Source organism: Rhinolophus ferrumequinum, chromosome 4 (genome assembly GCF_004115265.2).
Source record: "Rhinolophus ferrumequinum isolate MPI-CBG mRhiFer1 chromosome 4, mRhiFer1_v1.p, whole genome shotgun sequence".
NCBI lineage: Eukaryota > Metazoa > Chordata > Mammalia > Chiroptera > Rhinolophidae > Rhinolophus > Rhinolophus ferrumequinum.
In genome coordinates, this window is record NC_046287.1 from 103620155 (window position 1) to 103647553 (window position 27399).

Genomic DNA, 27399 nt, shown 5'->3' on the forward strand with positions numbered 1-27399 from the left:
TGTGTCAGCAGCAATTAGGGCACCGTGTGTAAGTAGGTGCTCGTAAATATTTGTTAAATAAGTGAAAGAATAAACTCATTAAGATTTTTTCCTTTTGTAAACTCTAGACTTACCATCTGGAAGAAACAGTTCTTTCCTCATTGTGTTCTTGTCTCAGGGAAAGTCACACAGTCTGTGTAATGTGGTAACTCATTGGACATACTATTTGTGTATTTTGCTGTAGATACTTTATTCTTCAATAAAAGCTTCTTTAAGTATACATATGTACCAGTCAATTCATAGGCAAGTGCCCATTAAAGATGAACATTTGAATAAGGAATTTACATGGAAGGAGTTGCTTGGTGGGTTTAAAATAATATGACAGCTAGGTCGGTTTCTAAAGTTCCATTTTGAGGTGAAACTCCAGCCATGGTTCTGAGGCTGGAATGGTAAAGTCGGAAGGGGCTGGCAGCAGTGGTTCGGTCAGTCGTTTGCTATACAGGCTGTTCTCATGTAGATGAGAATCTCATCTAGATGAGATTCTTGCTCTCTGGATCACCTCTATATACGCAAATTATTTACAACTCCAATAAAAACCATTTGAAATAAAAATCTCTGCATTAGAGTCATGTAGTATTTAAATGACACTTGCGCACAACTACTTTTCTTTATGGAAATTTTGTAGAAGAGAATATGATAAAGGGAGGGGTGGAAGTAGAGAAGATACTGAAATCTAAAAGTGTACGAAGGGAAAGGAAACATGTAGTATTATACTCATTTCCCCACGATTTTACTCAAGCCTAGCATTCACGAGCAGACTTTTTACTGAGCAAATGCTTGTTCCATGTACCGTGGTGGGAATACGGAAGAGCCAGTGCGATAGCAAAGAAGGGATGTGTAACCCAAGTCCAGGATGAGAATAACAGCTCCCATTCAAGTGTGCGTGATGCCATCGGATCACAGCAAGCATGGCTAGGAGCCCGGACTTAAAGGCTGGAACTGATCATAAAAAGAAGGGCACAGGAACATTCTAGATATGGGGACAGCAATGTGCTGAATTGTGTTGGGGTGACACATGGAGGATATGTGGCCGGAGCTGGTTGGGAGTAGATTTTGCAAATCCTGGAAATGGCACTTCTGAGGATTTGATATTGCGGGTGCTTAAGATGCCATTGAAGGGTTTTCAACAAGAGAGCAATGTGATTGAATTGATTTCAATCACATTGAATGGGTTAGAGGAGGACAAACTTGAAAGCAGGAATAGCAGAAAGTGTTGTTATCCTTTGTAGAAGATGATGGCCCCAGTGAAGAGACTTGGAAGTACAGAAATGGGGGCTGTGGGGTGATCTAAGCCCTGGGCAGCGGCTGCATGGGGGACAGTGGGCGTGGGGATGCCTTTCCCAGGTTTGCAAAGTCCAGAGGAGAGCACCGCCAACGTGGCCACATGCTGAGTGTCTGTTTCTGAACAGTGGGGATGTGGTGAGTGCATTATTTGCTTTGTACTTTACTATTTAAAATTAAAATAAAAGGCAGTGTGACTTTTCCCTTTTTCTGTCTTTCCAGAAATGCCTTGCCTTGCAGAATATGATGATGGCTTATGGTACAGAGCAAAGATTGTCTCCATTAAAGAATTCAGTCCTTTAGCTGTCCTTGTACAATTTGTTGATTACGGATCGACTGAAAAGCTGACAATAAATAGGTGAGAAAAAAAATCAACTTACTTGAATTAGGAATCTTAGCTTTCTTTTGTTTTAATAATTATTGGGAAGATTTTGCCTCTTCCTTTAAAAGAAAATATTTTAAAGCTGTTCATATATTGGGAGTTTTTCAATCTAAGTTTTTTTTATTGGGTAAAATATACATAAACATAAAACTTCCAATTTTAGTCTTTTTTATGTATACAGTTAATTGGTATTAAGTATGTTCACAGTACTGTGCACCCATCACCACTCTCCATTTCCAGGACTTTTTCATAAATCCCAAATAGAAACTCTGTACCCATTAAACTATAATCTTCCATTCCCTTTCCCCCAGCTCTTATTCTACCTCATATAAGTATTATTATACAATATTTGTCCTTTCGCGTCTGGCTTATTTTACTTAGAATAATATTTTCTGGATTCACCCACTTGTTACATCTATCAGGATTCCATTATTTTTATGCTAATATGCCATCGTATGTATACACCCCATTTTGTTTATTCATTTGTTGATGGGCCCTTTGGGTGTTTTCTTTCATCTGTGGCTGTTGTGAACCGTGCTGCACTGAACATGGGGGCACAAGTAGCTGTTTGAGTCTCTGCTTTCACTTGTTTGGGGGATATACTCAGGAGTGGAATTGCTGGCACTGGGTAATTCTGTTTAACTTTTTGGGGACCTGCCAAACTTCCGTAGCACTTACACCATTCTACATTCCCACCAGCAGTGCACAAGGGTTCCAGTTTCTCCATATCTTGCCAACACTTTTTCCTCTTTTGTTGTTGTTTGTAATATTTTTTTTAATTGTGGTAAAATACACGTCATAAAATTTACCATCTTAACATGGATAGTTGTGTTAACCATACTCACATTGCTGTGCAACTAATCTCCAAAAATGTTTTCATTTTGCAAAACTGAAACTATAGCCATTAAACAAAATACCCATTCCCTTCTCATCCACCCTCTGGCAATCACCGTTCTATTTTTCTCTCTCTGAATTTGACTATTAGAGGTATCCAATAAGTATTTGCTTTTTGTGACTGGCTTATTTCAGTTAGCATAATGTTCTCAAGGTTCATCCATGTTGTAGCACGTGTCAGAATTCCCTTCCTTTTTAAGGCTGAGTGGAATTCCATTGTCTGGATAGACCACATTTTGTGTATCTGTTCATCCATCAATGGACACTTGGGTTGTTTCCACCTTTTGGCGATTGTTGGTAATGCTGCTGTGATCTTGGGGTACAGGTACCTTTCAGTTCCTTTGGGTATATACGTAGAGGTGGAATTGCTTGATCATGTGTTCATTCTGTTTTTAGTATTTGGAAGAATCACCACTTTTTCATACCAGCTGTACCATTTTAGATTTCCACCAAGGGTCCAGGGGTTCTAGTTTCGCTCTATATCCTCAACACTTACTTTCTGTGTGAGAGTGGCCATCCTAATGGGTGGTGTGAGGTGGTACCTCATTGTGCCTTTGATTTGCATTTCCCTGATGAGTAGTGATGCTGAGAATCTTTTCATGTACCTGTTGGCCACTTCATCTTCTTTGGAGAAATGTCTATTTTTTAATGTATACTTTCATTCTGTAGATTGACTTTTCATCACTCTGTTGTGTCCTTTGCAGTTTTTAATTTGATGTAGTCCCAATTTTTTTCTCTTGTTGCTTGTACTTTTGGTGTCATATCTAAAAAATCATTGCCAAATCCAATGTCATAGACTTTTCCCATGTTATATAGTTTTCACTATTAGATAATTTTAATTGTGGCATTCTGAACATTTTAAGAATTTCTTTTTGACAGACTGCGTCAAATTCCTCTTCACCTTATGCAATATCCATCCCGAGCCATAAAGGTTCTGTTGGCGGGGTTCAAACCCCCCTTACGAGACTGCGGGAAGACGAGGATACCGTACTGCCCCGAGTGGAGCATGGAAGCTCTGTGGGCGCTGATCGACTGTCTGCAGGGGAAGCAGCTCTACGCTTCCACCATGGTGAGTCTGTCAGGGTGCTCGCTGCAGCACACAAAGCTGTGAGTATGCAGGGATAATTGTAAGGCTTGTTTAAATGTCTTAGTTTATGAGTATATTTAACAGTGATGAAAAATCACTGATGTCATAACTGAGATCAGAGTGATCAAAATGAGTGTCCTTTAATCAAAGAACTTGTAAGTCAATGAGGGGAACATGTAAACCACTCATTACAGAGGTAGAATGAAGTCAGTCTGTAAGAGAGGGATAGGTGACCTGGGGAGGGGCGGGGGAAGAAGCAGCACTGAGTGACCCTTTCTTTCTAGAGGTCAGGATGTGGTTTTCGAGCTGCTCCTTAGTAGGCACTCAGTACTTCCAGTGAAGGAGTGAGGAAGTGGGACAGGCATCCTCGAAGGGGAGTAGGGGAGACCAGATGGAGTTCTGGTCAGAGCTGTAGAAAAGCTGGAATTACAATGGTATCGTAACTCTACTCATTTTGACTTTATTGCAGTAGAACCTGCATCAAAATACAAAACCTCAGAAGTTTAGTGTAAATACACCTTCTTCCTTAGAGGCTGGCATGTCACAAAGGGGAGCCCACAGGCAGAATCCGGCTGCACCCACGTTCTATAGACTGCAGTGTTTTAAAACTGGAAAATTTTGCCCAGTCTGTACGTCTGACTTCTGGTCAGTTATAAAATATAGGAATCCTGGATCTCCCTTCTGATAGCCAGTCAGCTGGAGATGTGGCAACAACCCCTGTACACAGAAACTTGACTTTAAGGTTCACCTGAGTCTTCCTCACTGTTTCCACCCAACCTGCCCTGACTTGGGGAACCCAAGATTTCGGGATTCCCGATGGATGGATTTGGCTGTGACAAAAAAATGCTGTTAATAAGTGTGTATTGAAAATCCGTACTGAGCAGTATACTCCTGTGTGTGCAGAGTGGTGTAAATGGCTTGTGCAAGGTTTCTCAGGAAGCCCGTTAAAATAGATGGGGCAAGGAAGTGTTCGTAGAGATACACGTTTTTTCACTTCTGTGAAGAACATGCAAAATTTGGTCAGTTTCCGCGTAAAGTATCCTTTATGTGTAGCATGTAAATAAATTTTAACAGCTATAGTAGAGTGAACACTCAGCTGGCTCAATCTAGGAAAACTCTGGAGGAGTTACATTTTAAAGTAGAAGGATGGAAAGAATGGGATTTAGCAGGAAATCCTCACATGCCTTTTGAAAGTACAGAGTATGAAATTATAAACTTGGAGAATGCCAGAGGCAGGAGGGAAAAGGCAGCCCGGACGTTACTGTGTTATCTTGACGACTGTATCTTAATTTTAGGCTCAAGCACCAGAACAAATAGTGACATTATATGAAGATGAACAGTATCCAGTTCATATGTCGTTAATAGAAATGGGGCTTGCAGACCGAGACGAGTGATGTAAGTATGACTTCTTGGGTCACCTTTAGAGTCAGTATAAGGCACGTGACTAATAGACGGCCCCTGTGTGTGAGAATTCTTGGCCTGGCTCACGACTGTAGGTAGTACAGGTGGCCATGGGGATAGGAGAGTAGAGGGCGGCACCAGGGCCAGAGGCGCGCAGAGCCAGCTGCAGGGTCGGTGTCCTAATCAGTTACTTGGTAACCAGCTCACTGTCTTTGTCCACTCACATCAAGTAACAGGCTTCACTAACTAGATTTGAACATTAACATTAAACAGAAATTTAAAATAACACTTTTTGTTTTTCAGTGTGTCCAGTTTGGCATCTAGAAGGCCAGAAGCATGTTTTCTGTTGTATGTAAGACCCTTTCAGGCTGATTTTTCTCGACTTGTTCTGCAATAATGCTGGCCCCCTTTTTTTCCTTGCATGTTGAACTGTTAGGAATTGTTTGAAAAATAGTTAATAAATATTTGCTTTCAGATACTTTCTTGTTTCACTGTAATTTTGAAATCAAGTATTGTAGACCCATAAAAATAACCATTTTAGTTCATTTGAAAACTAATGTACATCTGTCAGCTTAAGAAATAGAACATTATCAGTGCAGTTGTAGGCTCCAGTACCCCCGTTCCCCAGAGGTGAACATAGTGAAGCTGGTGTTTCTCACTGTTATGTGTCGGTAATTTTACTGTCTCTGAATGCATCCATAAACAAGATGTGTTGCTGATATTTTTAAGCATGTGCAGTGTCACACAATTACCTTTTTTCTTTTCACTATCCATATTGGTATGCATAGCTCTAGTTTAGTTTCCCTGTGATATCTATTGCACATAATTTATTCTGTTGCTAGATACTTAGATTACCATTTTTTCTCAGTTACAAGTATTCTTTTGCAGAAGCCCTTGTGAGGTGTTTTCTAATATATACACTTAGTAGTGCCAGGTCCTGGTAATTGTTTTCCAAAAGGTGGTTGCCCCAGTTGACTCCACCACCAGTAGTCTGAGTCCCTTGCCAACACATGGTGTGGCCAGACCAGTTTGTAGTAGGTGACACCAGTGTAAGAAGGTGCCTCATTATTTTACGTACTCACTGGTGTAGTCGTCACTTGTGTATTACTTGTTCCTACCCTTAGTCCATTTTTCTGTCGAGTTCATAATCATTGTACTGACTTGTAGGATTCTGGGCATTAACCCTGTGTCATGTATATATATATTTTCCTAGTCTGTGGCTTATTTCTCTTTTAGTGGTATCTTTGAACAAACAAACTTTCCTCATTTGCCAGCTTTTTAAGGTTTGTTCTTTGTATGTCTCATTTGTTCTTTGTATGTTCTTTGTATACCTCTTATCCTGAGGTAATGTATATAACTATTTTCTTTGTAAAGTTTTAAACTTTTTTCATATTTTTTTAAATCACCTGAAATTAATATTTAGCTTTTTTTAGAAATTGAATCTTTGCCAACACTATTGTCATATTGAACGAAATGAATGGGCCCACCTATAATTATATAAATTTACATGTAGGTGACTCAGCTAACCATCTTATAGGTCATAACATTAAGGTACCTGTGGCCCATCGGTTAACACCAACTATTTTTATGCCCTCCCAATGTCAAGTGTTAAATTTTGACCAGTTATATCGTCACCCTCATTGTAACTGCTTTCTCCTCATTATGAGTTTTCTGTACTCATAGAATGAACTCTTTTTAGACTTTTTATATTCATTCATTAACTTCCCATTCTGTTACAATTAAAGAACCTCTGAGGTAGGTAAGATGCTTTAATTTTAGTACTAAATTAAACCTAGTGATATTTTGACTGGAGAAACTCTCTTACTCCTTGAGTAAACTTTCTGTGCGAGTCCTTGTTTTATGGCTGATGTCTGGTGGAAAATCTGTGCAATACTGTGTTTCTTGTATTTGTTTTTTATAAGGATGTCCAACCAATTAAAGTGCCCACTTATATTTTTAAAGCTTGTAACAAAGTGCTTTAATAATGCTTTCTTTACTCTGTGTTTAACTGTAGAAAGACAGAGTAGGTGAGTTAAAAATGAAACGTGCATTTCAAAGATTATGAAAAGCTATACATTTTCTATTCCAAACATAATCTTCTCCATTTACACACACACAGACACACAGTATGTATAAATTAAACCACAGTCCACAAGAAATGTACATTTTTAACAAGACAATCAAGCTAGTGTTATTTCATGATTAGTCTCACACAAGCATCATTACACTTTCGTGTCCATGAGAACATTACCATCTTTGTCTTTAACTCTTACGCGCCCAGAGGTGTATTTTGTTTCCTGATGGCCATTTGCATAGACAGTTTTAACTGTGCCGTCTGGGTACTCCCGTCTCTTGAACTCGGCGGTATGTAGTTCTCTCTGGCCATTATGAAACTCGATGATTTTGTTACCATCTCTGTCAATTTAAAATAGAATTTCTTTTAAAATATTTTAAAAGGAAAATTATTTAAAAGTAGCCTTTTGATTCTGGCAGTTATTTCTTCTAGAGCACCCCGAGGTCCTTTTCACTACACGGTACCTTCTTTGCATGTGTTTCTGCTGCAGGCTGATAGTTCCAATGATCAGATTAGCACTTACATGTCCCCATAAAAGGCTTTTTAAAAATATATTTATGCTTTCACCACAAAATGCTTAGGTTTCTTTGTTTTTTAACTTTACATGTGTTCTGCCTCTAAAAAAGTTGGGCACTGTATTAACACGAAGCTCTCGGTTTTGACCCTTATTCTCGTCACACAGCCCTTGCTCAGTCTGCATCAGGCTGGAGGAGGGGGCGTGATGAGACCCGAGACCTGCTATGAAGTGGAGTGTGGAAAATAGTACCCAGCTGCCAGCCTGGGTGTGTGTCTGGGATGTTCACACTGAACCCCTAATATAGGGAGGAGCAGAGATGAAAAAGGTTGAGCATCTCCAAGTTAATACGTGAAGATGGAGAGATGAGTGCATGGAGTTTTTCATGTTCTTTTCTCTTTTTATTGTAGAAAATGTCAAACATTCAAAGTATAATGTACACGTAAGATTTTACTCAAAGTTTAGAACAAATTGCTGTTTATTTAATGAGCACCACACAGTTTCAGACATGTTGAGGGAAAAACACTATCATGACCATAAGACATTCCTATGTTATTCGAATTAGTGTTTTTACTTCTTGTTGGAGGGGGGCAAGTTAGAATTTAAGCTGAAGGCAACTATGATGTGTCCTATCAAGTTAACGGATGTTTAACACTCATGCTCTTGAAGAAGCCGCAAACGAAGAAAAGGACACTGGATTTGCCAAACCTTCACCATGGTTTTAATGAAAATGGTGATACAAGATGTTCATTGTGGATTGAAGACTTAAAGAAGTCTATAATTTCTAGAAATATGACAATCAGAAGGATAAAGAAAGGTTGTTCGTTTTAAAGGTGGCCAGAGAACTAAAGTGTTTATCAGGCTGGGACAGGAAGGGAGAGCGAGAATCTAATTCAAACCCTGCTGCCATTGTTTGATTCGTTTTAAAAATGGATAGTGCAGCTTTTCCTTCTTTGTGTCTCCTTCACTGTTTTCCAATTTCACCAACTTTATTTCTAGGCAAATACTTGCCACTCTCCTTTCCCGAAGTGCTACCCTGTTTCCCCCAAAATAAGACCTAGCTGGACAATCTGTTCTAATGCGTCTTTTGGAGCAAAAATTAATATAAGACCTGGTATTATATGATTATTATATTTTACATTATTATATTATACCTGGTCTTATATAAGACCGGGTCTTACAGTAAAATAAGACCGGGTCTTATTACTAATTTTTGCTCCAAAACACACATTAGAGCTGATTGTCCGGCTAGGTCTTATTTTCGGGGAAACACGGTATACAGACACCCTTTAAATCTCAAGGCTAAAGACTATAGATTACAGTCTGTTTATCTCAAATGAGTTCTAACTCCAAAATGCTGAAAACTCTGACCTGCTCTGAAAGTGTCTGTCTTTTGCTCACTTCTAAACTCCCTGAAATTGTGAATGACTTACACAGATGTTTTAAGATTTTAAAACTTCAATTGGTAATCAGAGTTGAACCATGAAAACTGGAAAATCGAGAAACAATTTTAACAGACACCATACCGTTGTACTCTGACAACTGTACCATCTGGGAAAATGCTTTCTTCTTCTCCATCAGCAAGTAAGTTTTTGATAGTCTGGTCAGGAAATGTGATTTCTTTTCTTCCATCTGGGAAATACTTTTCTGTTTGAAAAAGGTTACTGTAAATGTTTTATTTTTAGAGGAAGGGAAGAATTGAGTAAGGAGAGGGCAGAGCAAGTTTTCACCTATCTGTCCGCTTGAGAAATGTAAGACTTCTAGTCCGTCTGGGTAAGTCATGTGAGTGGCCTGCGCTGCCGCGTAGTAGTACATCTGTAACGACACAAGGTCACTAGGCCTGTCCCTCAGGTGTGGAGCTGCAGGGAGAACCAGCGCTGAGGAAACCTACCACTCTCTCATCTGGCATGACCTGCTTCACATCCCCATTGAAGAAGGTGACAGTGACAGTCTTCCCGTCCGCACTCACTTCTTTTTGAGTCCCATTTGGGAACATTATGACACGGCATCCATTCTTATAAACCTTTTCTATCTACACAAAGGAAAAACGATTATCAGTATGTATGAGTTCTTCCTGAGACCACCTGACAAAAATATCCCTAATTCTCTTCCTAATTACCCACTTTGAAATTTTTCATAATAAAATAATTCTCTCAAAAGGAGAAAAAAGTTAATAAATTCATAACAATTTCAGGTATCAAAACATCACCATTCTCATGTCACTTATTCCCCCTAAACATTTTGGTGGCGTTCTTTTTAAAGCAAACTGTAAACATCACCTGTGAATACTTCAATAGGTATCGGTAAGAAAGAATTTTTATTAACCAAACCCTTATTGTCCCTAACAAACTGTAGTACCTTCATCTTATTATAACCATCCATACTGTTTTCCCTAAATTCACAAAAAACACCTTTTTACAGTTCATTTAAATCAGGATCAAAACGAGGTCCAGACACTTGGTTAATATGACTCATTTTTTAACAGTCACCTCATGTCCCCCTTTTTAATGCCGATTGTTGAAGGAACTGGGTCATTGAACATATAAAATTTCCCACATTCTGGATTTGTCTGATCGCTTTCCCATTATGGTATCATTTAACATGTTCTCATAGCCCCTATATTTCCTAGTAAAGACCAGTAGTTAGATCTAGAGGCTTGATTAACTTGCAGTTGGGTTATTCTGACACGAGTACTTTCTAGGTGCCCGTGAGCTTCTTATGGCCACATGTTCAGAAATACAGTATAGGGTCCTAACTCCAGGACTGACTGTGTCACGTCAGTCAGATGTGCCATGAAGCCCCATCAATCTTTCATTTACGGTGTCAGGAATCACTGGTGTCTCCTGCCTAGATCCTTTATTTCATTAGAGGTGGCAATCTGGTGATTCCCTAATTCTCTTCATTTCCATTTATTAGCTGGAATTCTTCTAAACAAGAAAAGCTGTCTTCATCACTAGCAGTGAACTCTGGCCTTTTAATTTCAATTAAAATGGATGAGATTAGGGTATTTGGAAAACCCAAGGAAAAATTCCCTCCCCAGCAACAAAGCTCGTTTATGTCCCTCCCTGTTCGTTCCTCCTGCAAGCTGACCACCCGCCAGGCAGCACTCCCACCCACAACCTTTCTGGGCGCGAGGAGAAGACTGCAGGCTGAGATGGAGAGGCCCCGACCCAGGGTGACGTAAGGCGCTATGGAGAGGGTGAGCCTTTCTTCATCACCTGAGGTTTCCAAACGGGCCTTTTAGGGGTGTATGGAGGAAGAACAGAGGGTTCCGTATCCCCCTTCTGCGGGTCTCTAAGTGCATGTCATGCATGTACGGAGCAGGTCCAGACAAACCAAGGTCACGCGCCAAAGCACTAACTAACATTCGCAGGCCCCATCAACAGCCTTAAAGGTCAATTGTTTTAGAATGTGGGGGGTTTCACTCTATTTTAACCGATGCTTAGTTTTTATAGTACTCCTTATTTTTAAAAATTCCAACCTTTCCATCAGGATGACTGATTTCTCCTTGAATTTCTTCCTTTTCCTCTTTTCCTCCTGTTTATATTCAGGATCTGGCAGGTCCACTGGTTCAGGGAGCTCCCTGGGTGAGGCAATCTGTAAGGACAAGAGGCTCTCAGCTGTCCTAAAGGACATACCAAGTGGCTGAAATTTACACTTATTTCCAAAAACCCAATTTTACTATTACAGGATTCTACGACTACTGTTTGGTGTTACGTATTAAACATTTACAATATTTAGTAAAAACCCTCCTTTATAAATGGCTTAGAAACTTAAGTCAGTTAACTAATCCACTTCAAGCCTGAATAATTTGTTTGAATGTATAAGAATATAAAGAGATTTACTTGTTCCTTATCCAAACTGCATGAGCCATGAGGAGGCACAGGCTTGCATCTTCGAGATGGATTGCCTGTCAGAATATAATTGTCAGAGTTAGTATTAATATTTAATTGAAAGTTTTAAATTTACTTAATATTACAGTCAAACATTTCCTTAGTTCATATCCTCAGGTGAACTGCTGACCTTTACCCATTAATTAAGACTTAATATATTTTTTTTGCTAATTCATAGGAGTTCGTTACATAAGTTTAAATATTCAGGTACTTGAGTCCAAAGCGACAAAGACATATTCTTGTCCTCTGAGGGTTTACAATCCGGAAGAAGGCCCAGGTATTCCACTAGCGTCACAGGTGGGCCCGTGTGTGTTGTGGAGACGCACAGGTAATAGAGGCATCCAAGAATAACACATACAGAATTTGGCTTGAAAAATGAACTGGGTATTTAAAGTCTAGAGCTGATGGCTGTGGTCTCAAGTTTTTAAGTCATGATGCACACCGATCGTACACTGTATTAGTAATACCACCACCAACACCAAATAAAGGAAGTTAATTTTTTTAAATATAGTGAAGTTCTAATATTTTCTTCCTATATGCCAACAGGTCATATTATAAACACTCCCAAGTTCCAGGCTCTGATGTACACGTTAAAGGCTAGAACGGATGCGGGGTGTTGTGGGGAGAACAGACTAGAGGAGAACAGGGTAGCAAGTGCAGCGGTGCCTGGTGAGCAGCGGTACGGAAACAGCCCACCTGCGCTGTGTCCAGTCTCTGATGCACCAGCCCCAAATTGCCAAGTGTCGGCATGTCCCATGGTTCACCCTCCTGAACTGATTTAGAACATATCAACATCAGAAGGGTTACTTTAGGGGTTGATGGGAACAGGGGGTAAGGAAAAAAGAAAGGAGTCAAGGAGTACACACAGGTTTGGCTTGAGCGGGCAGGTGGCTGGTAGGCAGTGCTGGGGTAAGAGGAGTTTTCTGTTTTGGATTTGATAAAGAATGCTTCCTCCACCTGACGGGCAAAGTGACTACACAATTTGAGTTTTATGTCACATCATCTCTAAATCTTATACCCATCTTCCATAGGAAAGACTAATATCCCCATTTTACAGGTGAGAAAATCAAGGCTGAAAGGTCAAATACTCGTCGTAAGTTGACAAGGTTGTCAACTAATAAAAGGCAGAACCAGGACCCATGCAGTTCAAACCCAACTTGTTCAAGGGTCAACTGTATGTTCAATCCACACATGTGGAGGGCTGACTTAAGTTACACATGAATTTTGGACTCCGTGGGGAGTCAGCACCCCTAACCTCCATGTTGTTCAAGGGTCAACTCTACAGAAATAATACAGTTAGAAGAGAAGGGGGAACTAAGATTTAAAAATAAAGCCAACGAGAGCTATCAGGTTTCATTAGAACGGCAAATATTTGAATAATTGGTATTCCAGAAGAGAGGGAGAAGAAAATTTCTCTAAAGAAATTAAAGTTAATATTTAATTTTAAAAAATAATAGCTGAGAACTTCCCAAAGCTTGGGTAGGGCTTGGGTATACAAGTCCACAAAGCTAATGGAACACCTATTATCTCAATGCAAAATACTGTCTCCAAGACATTATTATGAAACTGTCAAAAATTAGTGATAATGAAAGACTGTTAAAGGCATCTAGGGAAGAAAAGAAGTAACCTAGAAAGAGAACTCCCTTAGGCTAGCACTCAGCAGAAACTCTGAAGGCCAAGAGAGAATAGACTGACATTTAAAGTGCTGTAAGATAAAACTGCCAGCCAAGAATATTTGCCTGACAAAGTTATTCTTCAGATATTAAGGAGAAATAAAGGCTTTCCACTCGATAAGTGAGTTCATTACCACTCGACCTATCTTGCAAGAAATGCTGAAAGGAGTTCTTCAAGCTGAAACAGAGACGCTAATGAATAACGTAAAAATACACAAAAGTACACAACACTGGTAAAAGTGAAAATTTAGTCAGATAGAAACTCTGTTCTATAACAGGATGATGTATTAATCACTTATAGTACAGAGGTTAAAGAAAAAGTATTAAAAATAATTATAGCTACTAAGATATGTTAACAAATACACAGCATATAAAGGTAAATCATGGTATCAAAACTATGAAAGGGGAGGAGTAAAAGGGTGGCGGCTTTATGGGTGAAGGAAGCTAAGTGGCTATCAGCATAAAATGGACTGTTTTATCTTGTCTTATGTAACCCTCATGGTAACCACAAGCGAAAATCTGGAGTAGATCCATGAAACATAAAAAAATGGTAACCACTAAACTATTGTCTGCGTCTATGAGTTTTTGTTTCTTCATTTGTCTGTCTTGTTCTTTTGTTGTTTTCAGTTTTATATACCACTTATCAGTGAAATCATATGGTTCTCGACTTTTGCTGTCTGATTTATTTTGCTTAGCATAATAACCTCAAGATCCAACCATGTTGTCGCAAATAGCACTATTTCATCTTTTCTTATGGCAGAATAGTATTCCATTGTGTACAATAGTTTAGTGATTACCAGAGGGTAAGGGGGGAGGTGGGTGGTAGATGAGGGTAAAAGGAATCAAATATATGGGATAAAAGGAGAAATGACTCTGGGTGGTGAACACACAATGTGATATATAGATGATGTATTACAGAATTGTACACCTGAAACCGATGTAACTTTACTAACAACTGTCACCCCAATAAAATTTAATTTAAAAAAACGGGGGCCGGCCCGGTAGCTCAGGTGGTTGGAGCTCTGTGCTCCTAACGCTGAAGGCTGCCGGTTCGATTCCCACATGGGCCAGTGCCAGATGGCTCAGTTGGTTGGAGCACAGGGCTCTCAACCACAAGGTTGCTGGTTCGACTCCTCGACTCCCGCAAGGGATGGTGGGCTGCGCCCCCTGCAACTAACAATGGCAACTGGACCTGGAGCTGAGCTGCGCCCTCTACAACTAAGATTGAAAGAACAAAAAAACTTGACTTGGAAAAAGTCCTGGAAGTACACACTGTTCCCCAATAAAAAAGTCCTGTCACCTTCCCCCCCCCCCCAAAAAAAAACAACCACCAAAAAAAAAAAGGGAAACAGAGCATACGACCACAGAAAACCACAAATCTACAAAGGAAAAAAGAAACAATGGAAATACAAAATAACCAGAAAGCAATCAATAAGACAGCAGTAGTAAGTCCTTTCATATGAATCATCAGCTAGTGTAAATGGATGAATTCATCAATCATATCAAAAGGCACAGAATGGCTGATGGATAAAACAAAATAAAAACGTGCAAATCAAAACCATAGATAAGAGGAAACTACTGTAATAGTATGGGACTGTAATACCCCACCTTGCAATGGACAGACCATCCAGACAAAAAAATCAACAAGGAAAAAAATGGAACTGAACTATATACTTTAAACCAAATGAACATACAAGAGTTATATACAGAACATTCCATCCAACGGTAACAGAATATATTCTTCTCAAGTGCATATGGAATATTCTCCAGCATAGATCATATGTCAGGACACAAAACAAGTCTTAGCAAATTTAAAAGACTGAAATCATACCATCTTTTCTGACCACAGTGGTGTGGAATTAGTAATCAACAGTAAGAGGGAAGCTGGAAAATCTACAAATATGTGGGAAGTAAACAACACACTTCTGAAAAGTCACTGTATCAAAGAATTCAAAAGGGAAATTTTTCAAAATCTTGAAACAAAGGAAAATTTAAACACAACGCACCAACCTATGGGATGCTGCAAAAAAAGCAGTTGTAAAAGTTTACAATGATAAATGCATATAGTAAGAAATCAGAAAGATCTCAACCTAACTTTACACCTCAATGGACTAGAAAAAGAAGAGATTAAGCCCACAATTAGCAGAAGTGCAGAAATAATAAAGAGCAGAGTGGAAATAAATAGAGATCAGAAAAACAACAGAAAGGATCAACAAAACTAAGCTTGTTTTCTGAAAAGATAGAATTGACAAACCTTTCACTAAACTAAGAAGACTCAAATATATAAAATTAGCATTGAAAGGGGAGATATTACAACTGATACTCCACAAATAAATAGGATCATAAGTGACTCCTATGAACAATTAATTATATACCAACAAACTAGATAGCATAGAAAAAAATGGATACATTCCTAGAAACACACAATCTGCCAGAAAGAAACAGAAATCTGAACAGACCAATAATGAGTGATTCAAATGTGATTGAATCAGTAACCAAAAACCTCCCAACATAGAAAACCCCAGGACCTGACATCTTTACTTGGTGAATTCTACCAAACATTTAAAGAACTAATGCAAGTCCTCAAGATCTTCCAAAAAATTGAAAAGGAAGAGTATTTCCAAATACAGTCAACAAGGCCAGCAACACCGATACCAAAGCCAAATAAGGGCACAAGATAACAATAGACCAATATCCTTGATGAACACAGATGCAAAAATTCTTAAGTAAATATTAGCAAACCAAATTTAAAAACACATGAAAAAGATCATACACTATGACCAAGTGGGATTTATCCCTGAATGCAAGGATAGACGACATACACCAATCAATAATTGTAAAATATTTACAGCCAGAGCAGTTAGGCAAGGCAAAGAAATAAAAAGCAACCAGATTGGAAAGGAAGAAGTCAAATTGTCATTATTTACAGATAATATTATTTTGTATATAGAAAATCCCAAAGACTCAATCAAAAAACTGTTAGAACTAGTCAATGAATTCAGTAAAGTTGCCGGATATAAAATCAACATACAGACATCAGTTGCACTTCTATACGCACTAAAATTTGAAAAAATTCAAGAAAACTATCCCATTCACAATACCATGAAAAACAAAAACTACCTAGAAATACATTTAGCCAAGGAAGTAAAAGATCTTTATGATGAAAACTATAAAACTAGTGCCTCAAAGAGGCACAAACAAATGGTAAAACACCTTGTGTTCATGGATCAGAAAAGTTAATATTGTTAAAATATCCATACTACCCAAATCCATCTATAAATTCAATGTGATCCCTATGAAAATTCCAACGGAAATAGAAAAAACAATCCTAAACTTTGTACAGAACCACAAAACACTCCGAATAGCCAAAGCAATCCTGAGAAAAAAGAAAGCCAGAGTCATCACAATCCTGATTTCAAGGAATATCATACTGTTTTAAGCTATAATAACTAAAGCAGTACGGTACTGTCATAAAAACAGACATACAGACCCATGGAACAGAACAGAAAGCCCCCACATATACAGTCAACTAATATTCAGCCAGGGAGCTAAGAACACTCAATAAGGAAAGCATAGTCTCTGCAACACATGGCGCTGCGAAAACTGGATAACCACCAGCAGAGAAATGAAACTGGACCCCTAGCTTACACCACTCACAAAAATTAATTTGAAATGGATCAAAGATTTAATCATAAGAGCTGATGCCATTAAAATTTCTAGAAAAAATGTAGAGAAGAAGCTCCTGAACATTAGTCTTAGCAATGATTTCTTGGGTATGACACCAAAGGCACATACAACAAAAGCAAAAATCATCAAATTAAAAAGCTGCACAGCAAAAGAAACAATCAAGAAAATGAAAAGGCAGCCTACAGAATGGGAGAACATTTTTGCAAACCATATGTCAGATACAGGGTTAATATCCATCCAAATAGATAAAGAACTCATAGGACTCAATAACAACAAAATACAATTAAATGGCAGAGGAACTGAATAGGCATTTTTCCAAAGACATACAGATGGGCAACAGGTATATAAAAAGGTGTCCAACATCACTAATCATCAGGGAAATGCAAGTCAAACCCACAAGATATCACCTCACACCTGTCAGAATGGCTATTATCAAGATGAAGTGTTGGCGAGGCTGTGGAGAAAAGGGAACCCTCGTGCCCTGTTGGGGGGATTGCAAATTGGTGCAGCCAGTATGGAGAACAGGATTGAGGTTCCTCAAAAAATTAAAAATAGAACTACCTTATGACCCAGCAATTCCACTTCTGGATATTTATCCTAAGGAAATGTAAACAGCATCTTGGAGAGGTATCTGCACCCCATGTTTATTGCTGCGTTATTCACAATAGTCAAGTATGGAAACAGCCAACGTGTCCATCAGTGGATGCTGGATAAAGAAGGTGTGGTACACATATACAATAGCCAAGAAAAAAGAAAATCCTGCCATTTGTGACAACATGGATTGACCTTGAAGACATTATGCTAAGTGAAATAAGTCAGACAGAGACAGATAACTACCGTATGCTCTCACTTATACGTGGAATCTAAAAAAGCCGAACTCATAAAAACAGTGTGAAATGGTGATTACCAAGGATTGCGAGGTAGGGGGATAGGAAAAATGGTGTGGAAGGGCTCAAACTTGCAACAAGTAGTAAATAAGTCCTAGTGATCTAACATAGTGAGTACGGACAACAGCAGTATTATAATCATCAGACTTACTCAGAGATTAGATCTTAACTATTTCAACCACTAAAACGAAATGATAATTATGTGATGTGACAGGTGCTAATTATTGCCACAATGGCAATCATATTACAATATATGAATGTATCAAATCAATGTGTAAACCTTAAATTTACACAATGTTATATGTCAAATATATTGTAATTTAAAAAAAGATGAAGAATTGTGGTTCAATACATTGTAAAAAGTAAAAAGGCACAGACTGGGAGAAGATATTTGTAATACGTTAAAGGAATAAACACAGGCAAAAGTGTTTAGCATATTTAGTACTCTGGGTGATTCAGCAAATTAAAACTCTAATGAGATACTGTTATACTCCTTCCTACTAACTGGCAAAAATGTAAGTGACAACACCAAGTATGAACAAGGTGTGGAGCAAAGCACACACCTACAGTGCTGGTCAGAAAGTAAAATCACTTTGGAAGATGTTTTAGCAAAATCTATTGGTGTGAAAGCTATTCCTACCAATTACCGTAAACCCGTCCCTAGAAATATGCCCTAGAGAAATGAACGTGTGTACCAGACATGAGTAAAAGTGTTCATGGCATCACTGCTGAACATTCCAAAACTTTTAAAAAATGAACCATCAACAGAATAATAAATTATAAGTATATATAAATGGAATGAAAATGAGTGAACTAGAGCTTCAGATTAACGTGACTGAATCTCAAAAACAATGTACAGTGAAAAATGACAGAACACACAGGGTTTGACTGTATTCAGAAAGATCAGAAAAAGTAAAACACTTTTTAGGGCTGCATCTATGGAAGTAGAAACTACAAGGAAAAGCAATGTAATATGGTCATGGAGGGGACAGTTCTGGGGTGCTTCTAATCTATTTCTTTAGCTGGTTGTCATCCAAGCTTTTCTTCTGTAATTGTCAAATTGCATATACTATATCCACTTTCTAAATTTAATTCACAAAAATAATTTCTGACAATTCCAGGTAGAATAAAGACCCAATTATGAAAACAAAAGTTCATAGGAGAAAATGGTATATTTATGACTGAGGATTGAGAAGAATTTCTTAAAGTCATAAATAAAGATTGATAAAATCAATACAGAGGGTGCCACAAAAATGTATACACATTTTAAGAAAGGAAAACTTTTAAAATTGTAATACTCAATATATACCGATAACAAAAGATGAACACAAGTCACGTTCAATTTCTGCAATTACAAGAGGTGCTCCAAGTGGTTACCATCAGCGTCCAGACACTTCTGATTACGGAGAACTACTGCTTGAGCAACACTGACCAAAGTGTCCACTTGTATACAAGTCTGACAATTAAGTTCACGAATTTGTTGCAACTATGTTGCTAACCTTTTTTGATATCACAGGAATTATTCATTATTAATTTGTACCAACTGAACAAACAGATAACCCAGTTTACTATTTGGAAGTGCTGAAAAGGCTGAGTAAAAAAGTTAGACGACCTGAACTTTTGGCCAACAATTCATGGCTCTTGCATCACGATAATGCACCAGCTCACACGGCACTGTCTGTGAGGGAGTTTTCAGCCAGTAAACAAATAACTGTATTGGAACACCCTCCATACTCACCTGATCTGGTCCCCAATGACTTCTTTCTTTACCCGAAGATAAAGGAAATACTGAAAGGAAGACATTTTAATGGCATTCAGGACATCAAGATGACAGCTCTGATGGCCATTCCAGAAAAAGAGTTCCAAAATAGCTTTGAAGGGTGGACTAGGCACTGGCGTCAGTGCAGTTTCCCAAGGGGAGTACTTTGAAGGTGACCATAGTGATATTCAGCAATGAGGTATGTAGCACTTTTTCTAGGATGAGTTCGTGAATTTAACTGTCATACCTCGTACTGTTTTTTTTAGCACCCTCAGTATTAAAAAAGGAAAAACGTGTGTGAAAAATACAAACCAAAAAGCTAAACCCAGATTGGGAGAAGATGTTGGTAGTATTTGTAACTGACAAAGGATTAGTACACAGAATAATTAACTTCAATAAAGAGAAACACCCCCCACCCCACTATGAACAGGCAAGTCACAAAATAGGAAAGCCAAATGCTCACATGCCTTACCAGTAATTAGGGAAGTGCATATTAAAATTACACTGACCTGCCATTTCACACCCACCCGAATGGCCAAAATTGCAGTCTGACCAGATCAAGGGTTAGAAAGCATACACAGCACATTCTGCTGATGGCAAAAAACAACCGGTAACAACCTTGGGGAGCGCAGAGAAGACCTACACTCACACAAACTTGCTGTGACCCAGCATCCCACTCTGGACAAGTGTCCCAGAGACATGTGATCAAGACATCGTGCAGCCATATTCATCGCACTGACAAACTGAGAAATCCTGAAGACAGGGAGACTTGGCACAGATATACATGGAATCTGGATATAGCTATTAAATCAATAAGCTACAGTTTGTGTGTATTACTGTGGTGAGTCTCAAAATATAGAGAGAAAACAGCAAATTGCAGAGGGACACATAAAGATGAGACAGTCGTACTGTGCTGATTCGTAGGCACGATGTAGCAGAGGAATGAGAAACCAGTGTGGGAATGCAGTTGGCGGGAATCAGGTCGGAGAGTCGGGACATGGGCTTCAATTACACTTACGATGTTTTATGTCTTAAGTTTGGTGTGAAGTTTCTATTCTTTAAACTCCTGAAATGTTTTCTGAAAAGATCGTATGACTTCTTACCTTGTGTGGGCAAAGTATTTTTCTTGTGTTTTTCTAGCTGGGCCCCTGAAGAATTCTGACTCTTTTGCATTCGAACTGATGAGTTCTAGAGGTGGAGAAAATTGAATAAAAAAGTAGTGTTCGTCTACGTATTAGTATAACGAAAGAAACAGAACTCGGCGTGCAAAGAGAACGTTTTAAGTCTGTTCATTTATGTTGTTTTCATCACTCTAGACCAGTGAACCAGCTATTGTCTAGGATTGTGTCTGTGCACACGCGTGCGCACACACATATACACACAGCCCACCCCTGGAAATGTACTCACTCCTCACGTGAGGGCGTGAGAGAGACGACTGGTGGCAGGCAGCCAGAGCAGAGGACGGAGTCATGGCCCACATCAGCACCCTTGCCATCTTGCTCTGAGCTCTGCTCCCGCTCAGAAGCCTGCTCACCACTGTCCCCTCGTGGGGATGGAAGTCTGTCACCCTCAGAGCTCCCACCCTACATTTAGATTTATAATAGAAGTAGGGGAGATGTCCTTCTTGCTCCCCCACTCACCGCTTCCAACCAAATCTGTCTTGTCCCCGCCCAGCTCTGAACCCCACGGCGCGTACCCATACCACGTACCCCACTGTCCTTGCCAGCAGAGGACAAGCCAAGGCCGGGGCTTGCGTGCGCTGAGCAATCTCAGCCGTGCACTCCAACGGGCAAGCTCTAGAACTAGTCACTAGCAACATGTACAAAATAACCGCAAAACTCTCAATTTCAAAGCATTCAAATCCAGAATGCAGGGCAGCCTGGCCTACTCAAAAAACCAATGCCATTTAATGCTCAAGTATTTAGGGGTGAGGTGCCATGATTTCTGCAACTACCTTCAAATGGCCCAGCAAAGGACACACACAAACACTGCAAATGCTAACAGTGCTGGAGTCCTGGCGAGTATTCCAGGGCCAACCACACCAGGGAAATCGCTATGTGGGAAGCCGCCGCCATAAGGGGTGTCTGAGGAGGAGAACCCACTTTCTGACTGTCACGGCTGAGCCTGTAGCGCCTTCCTCCGGTCCCGACCCCACAGCCTCTGCGTCCTAGTCACTGACCCAGGTTTCACAGTCCCCACGCGGAGCCTGTGCCCTCGGGCAGCTTACATTCACGGGGCGTTGCACTCACTCTCATCGTACATCCGTCAACTTCCAACCCCCCCACTTTGTGGGATTCCCCCCATGACCACTCCTCTTCGAAAATAACAACTCTCCGCCACCCTACACCCAAAAAGCTGAACGAGACAAAATAATGGATCCGTGCTCACTTGAAACGCCCTCTAACGGCCGCGGGCTCAGGAACTTCAGCAGTGCCCGCAGCCCTCACAGCCACTGCGCGTTCTCCCGTGTGCTCACCCCTCCCACAGCCCCTTCTGCTCCCTCACTCTCGTGCTTCAGAGCATCAGGAGGGACGTCCTACCACAGGGCACCACACCCCCAGCCTGGGTACAGACCTCGGACCTTCTGACGGGCAGCCCTGCCTTCTTCCCGAATCCCATCTCCCCTGGTTCACGGGCCACGTCAACAGTCCCGCTTCACCCCCATTAGACCTTTCGTCCCACTGAGCCAACCCCACCGGGAAACAGGCACTCAGTGTTTACTGTCCCATCTTAAAACAAACAGAAACAACTTCCCCTCCAGCCACACTTCTCTTCCCACTTACTGCAAAACCTCTCCATGAAGCTCTTACACTGTTGTCCTCCTTCTCTCTCATCCATGCTTTTGTCTTCAGCACCTCTAACTGGTAAATCCCATGACAACCTTCAGTCCTCATCTTACTTGGCAGCAGCCCTGACGCCGTGGGCCCCACCCCTCGAGGGACCTCCGGGACATGGCTTTTGGGACGTCACACTGGCCCCCTCTCCTTCCTCCTCCTGGCTGTTCATCCTCGCACCCAGCTCCTCAGTCAGCTCAGTCCGTGGACTTTCAGCCTCGGCCATCCCTCCCTCCCAGCCCGAAGCTTCACCCACTGCACATTCTGATGACCCCGAATTTCCTGCTCCATCCTGACCGCCTCCTGAGATACGCACACTGCCCGGTTAACATGTCCACCTGATGCCGCACAGGCATTTCAGACTCACCTTGTCTGCACCTGAGCTCCTCATGTCCATGCCCGAGAAATACATGCTGTCTCCTGTGTTCTCCCAGACAAATGGAGACTATCCGGCAGAAACACTACACTACACTTGGGGGCCATTCCTGACTCCTTTCTTGCTGTCACACATACCAGGGCACCATGACCCCATCCACTTCTCAACGCTCCAGCGCCACCCCCGCTTGGGTCTGAATTACTGCAAGTCCCCCCTGGTGTTCCTGACTCTGCCCACGCACACCCCCTCCCGAGTCTATAAGGTCTGTCGCAGAGACAGTGCTAAGGTAAAGGCCTAGGCCGCCCCTTCCAGAGCCCTCCAAGGGCTGCCCAGGTCCCCACAGGAAAAGCCAGCGCTGACACACACTGCTGCGCCTGAGGAAATCCGCACCCGCCACCCTCCGTCACATGTCTGAGCTCATCCCCAGCACTGCCCCCAGGTCCTCTGCTCCAGCTTCACAGTAAGTGCTCACAGAGGGTCCAAGATGAGGTGCAATGACAGCAGTTTCACCACAGGCTAATTGATATGAAGAAGAGTTAAGTTCCTCCAGCCTCCAGGCCTGGGGCTCGTCAACCAGGTCTCAGCCCTGCGCACTCGGTCCTCTTAGGCCATTATTCAAATGTCACGTTCTCAGTGAGGCTCTCTGAGCGTCCTGCCCATAACGGCAACAGCCCTCTCCCTGACACGTATTCCCCTTCCTCGCTTTTTCTCCTTAGTTTCTATCACTGTGTCACACACCGTGTATTTTATTTATGGTCTTCCTCCCACCACTGCAGTATTTAAGTTCCACGAGGGAAACAGCATTTGTGTTTTGTTCATTGTTACATCCGCAGTGCCTAAAAGCACTGCCTGGCAAATCAGAGTTGTGAACAGAGATGAGTGAACCACCACTTATGTGATTCCCAAGGGTCACACACGTAATACCCTGCAAAAACTCCCCTTGGCCTGTTTTAACTGAGATTGTCTGCCTACTGTGCTATAATTCCTTTATAAAAATTATAAAATTACTTTGAAAACTATCTGTATAGCAATACTCAAAAAAAATTTTTAATTGTGGCAACCTATATGTAACATTTGCCATCTTAACCATTTTCAGTGCGCAGGTCAGCGGTATTAAGCACATTCAGTATGTGCGGCCTTCACCACCGTCCGTCCATGAAGATGAAGATGAAGAACTCTATTCATCTTCAAAACTGAAACTCTTTCCCCATCAAACACTAGGCCCTCCTTCTCCCTCCCCACAGCCCTGGCACCCACCCTTCTACCTTCTGTCCCTAAGAATTTGCTTGCTCCAATATTTTTATTAGGTTGGTGCAAAAGTAATTGCGGTTTTTGCAATTGTTTTTAACTTTTTAAACTGCAATTGCTTTTGCACCAACCTAATAACATCTCCCCTGGCCTGACAAAGCCACTGGCCTCCAAACCTACCGTGGACCCCTCTTTCTTCTCTTTCTTCGTGGCAGTCCCACACTGACTCATCTTGGTGCTGCTCTCAGTGGCTTCTGCTTTCTTCCAGGCGTCTAGTCGGAATCTTTCCATCACTTTTATTTCTTCCCGGAGGTCTGTGTTCTCTTTGACCAACATTTCTATCTGGCTTCTAAGACGGCCATGTGTACTTGACCATTTTGCTTCCTTTCTTTTCAAATCTTCCTGTAAATCTGCTACCTGCTGTTTCAAAGCCTCTCCAAAAAAAAAAAAAAAAAAAAAAAGGCATTACTAGAATTAAACCAATGCAATCGAAGACAATAGATGCATCAACGAAACAATAGCTAACCTGGCAAGACCGGGTCTTATATTAATTTTTGCTCCAAAAGACGCATTAGAGCTGATAGTCCGGCTAGGTCTTATTTTCGGGGAAGCACGGTAGTTCACCACAATAACATGGCCATGAGGTAATAAAGGTCTGAACTAAGATATTAATTGAAATAGAAGAGACAAATGGGGGAGAGGTGGTAAAGAAAAAAAATAGGAATTCACCACAATGAGAAACCACCTCATACCTGTTAGAATGGCAATTATTATCAAGACATGTAATAGTAAGTGTTGGAGAGGTTGTGGAGAAAAAGGAACCCTCAGATGCTGTCAGTGGGAATGTAAATTTATACAGCCACTATAGAAAACAGTGTGAAGGTTCCTCAAAAAATTAGGAATAAAATTACCATATGACCCAGCAATCCCTGTCCTGGGTATGTACCCAAAAAATCTGACAACATTTATCTGTAAAAATATATGTACCCATATGTTCACTGCAGCATTATTCACTGGTGGCCAAGACATGGAAACAAAGTGTCACTTGATAGATGAATGGATAAAGAAAATATGGTACATGTATACAATGGAATATTACTCCACCATAAGAAAAGATGAAATACTGCCATTTGTGACAACATGGATGGATCTTGAGATCACCATGCTAAGCGAAATAAGTCAGATGGAAATAGACAAGAACCATGATTTCACTCATATGTGGGATATAAAACTGAAAGCAACAAACGAACAAGACAAAGAAACAAAACCTCATAGACACAAACAACAGTTTAGTGGTTACCAGAGGGTAAGGGTGGTAGGGGGTGGTAGAAGAGGGCAAAGGGGGTCAAATATATGGTGGTAGAAGGAGAACCGACTCTGGTGGTGAACACACAATGTGATACATAGATGATGTATTATAGAATTGTACACTTGAAACCTATATAATTTTACTAAACAATGTCATCCCAATAAATTTATTTTTTATTTTGTTTATTTTTTAAAATTTTTATTGAGGAATAGTGTACCTCTCTAGGGCCCACTGGCTCCAAGTTGCCACCCCTCAATCTAGCCATGGAGGGCACAGCTCAGCTCCAAGTCCAGTTACTGTTTTCAATCTTTAGTTGCAGGGGGCGCAGCCCACCATCCTATGCAGGAATTGAACCAGCAACCTTGCTGCCGAGAGCTTGTGCTCCAACCAACTGAGCCATCCGGCCGCCCCTCTGGAAGCTCAGTGGCAGCTCACCGCCCCTAATCCAGCCATGGAGGGCACAGCCCACCATACCATGTGGGAATCGAACCAGCAACCCTGCTGTTCAGAGCTCACACTCCAATTGAGCCATCCAGCTGCCCAAATAAAAAAATTTTTAAAAATTAATAGGAATTCATTAGTAATTGAAGGAAGAAGAGTTGAGGTAAAGGGAAGAATAAAAGATTCCTACCGGCCCTGAAAATTGATTCTATTTGGAATTTATGAGAAAAAACAGGTTTTAAAAAAATGAGTTTTAGATGGACTAAATGACCTAAGTGAAGCAACTCCTGGAAATGTCTAGAAGCAATTTGCAACTGTACAGACAGAAATCAAGATTGACATCAGAACCAAGGAGACTGTCACCTACAGTCTGTAGGCGCAAGTTACGAGGAGTGACCAAGAGCTGAGGGGAAGACAGACGAAGTCTTCTCCACTTGGGAGCACCTCAGATGTGACGCTGAAGGCAGCGGGAATCCCAGGCCTCTTTAACACGCATCACAACTGACATCCATCCATTCTGTGAAGCTGATGCAAGCACAGTGACTGCAGTTAGTAACACGGTATGGTACTCCCCCCTTATCCGCAATCTCAGTTAATCATGGTCAACAGCAGTCCAAATATATTAAATGGAAAATCCCAGAAATAAACAATTCCTAAGTTTTAAGTTGCACACCATCCTGAGTATGTGATGAAATCTCGCACAGTCCCACTCTGTCCCGCCCGGACAGGAATCCTCCCTTTGTCCAGTTTATTCAAGCTGTCGACATTAGTCACTTAGTAGCTGTCTGGGTCATTAGATCAGCTGTGGCTATATCGCGGTGCCTGTGTTCAAGTGACCCTTATTCTACTTCATAATGGCCCTAAAGCATAAGAGTCGTGATGCTGGCATTACATGTGCCACAGAGAAGATGTAAAGCTTATGTCCACACCGGAAAAAACTAGCACATACGGGGTGTGGTACAGCTGCGGGCTCAGGAATCTACTGAGGGTCTCGGAAAGCACCGCCTGAATGAGAGGACACTGTCCTTGAAAGTTGCTGAGTAGATCGTAAGCACTGTCAACACACATGTACACACACACACACACACACAGACACACACACACACGGTTAACTATGTGAGGTGATGGATGTGTTAAAATTATCTTGATCAAATCATTACACTGTAGGGGCCGGCCCGGTGGCTCAGGCTGTTGGAGCTCCGTGCTCCTAACTCCGAAGGCTGCCGGTTCGATTCCCACATGGGCCAGTGGGCTCTCAACCACAAGGCTGCTGGTTTGATTCCTTGACTCCCACAAGGGATGGTGGGCTGCGCCCCCTGCAACTAGCAACGGCAACTGGACCTGGAGTTGAGCTGTGCTCTCCACAACTAAGACTGAAAGGACAACTTGACTTGGAAAAAAATCCTGGAAGTACACACTGTTCCCCAATAAAATTCTTGTTCCTCTTCCCCAATAAATCTTTAAAAAAAAAAATACTGGTACTTTAAATATAGAAGTGGAAGATGAGTTTAAATTTTATGCTGTAAGTAATGGACAGCCACTTAAAATATTTTTCTTGGTAAATTGAAGTTTTAACATTTGATGAAGTCCATTATATCCGTTTTTTCTTTTATACTTAGT

The 27399-nt window shown here is 40.9% G+C and overlaps 2 protein-coding genes across 2 annotated transcripts in view; one reads left to right on the forward strand and one right to left on the reverse strand.

The window, feature by feature from the left end:
* RNF17 (ring finger protein 17) overlaps positions 1-5491 on the forward strand; it is a 100179-nt gene extending 94688 nt beyond the window's left edge. Inside the window, exons 33-36 of the mRNA XM_033104050.1 lie at positions 1543-1678; positions 3476-3665; positions 4979-5078; positions 5388-5491. Of these exons, the coding sequence (XP_032959941.1) occupies positions 1543-1678; positions 3476-3665; positions 4979-5077 (425 nt within the window). The 3' untranslated portion in view covers position 5078; positions 5388-5491. The remainder of the gene's footprint in view (positions 1-1542; positions 1679-3475; positions 3666-4978; positions 5079-5387) is intronic.
* A 1698-nt stretch (positions 5492-7189) lies between these two features.
* The window catches only part of CENPJ (centromere protein J), a 42325-nt gene continuing 22115 nt past the window's right edge, over positions 7190-27399 (reverse strand). Inside the window, 9 exon segments of the mRNA XM_033103802.1 lie at positions 7190-7499; positions 9199-9319; positions 9403-9487; positions 9564-9704; positions 11154-11201; positions 11204-11269; positions 11518-11582; positions 20675-20759; positions 24210-24461. Of these exon segments, the coding sequence (XP_032959693.1) occupies positions 7307-7499; positions 9199-9319; positions 9403-9487; positions 9564-9704; positions 11154-11201; positions 11204-11269; positions 11518-11582; positions 20675-20759; positions 24210-24461 (1056 nt within the window). The 3' untranslated portion in view covers positions 7190-7306.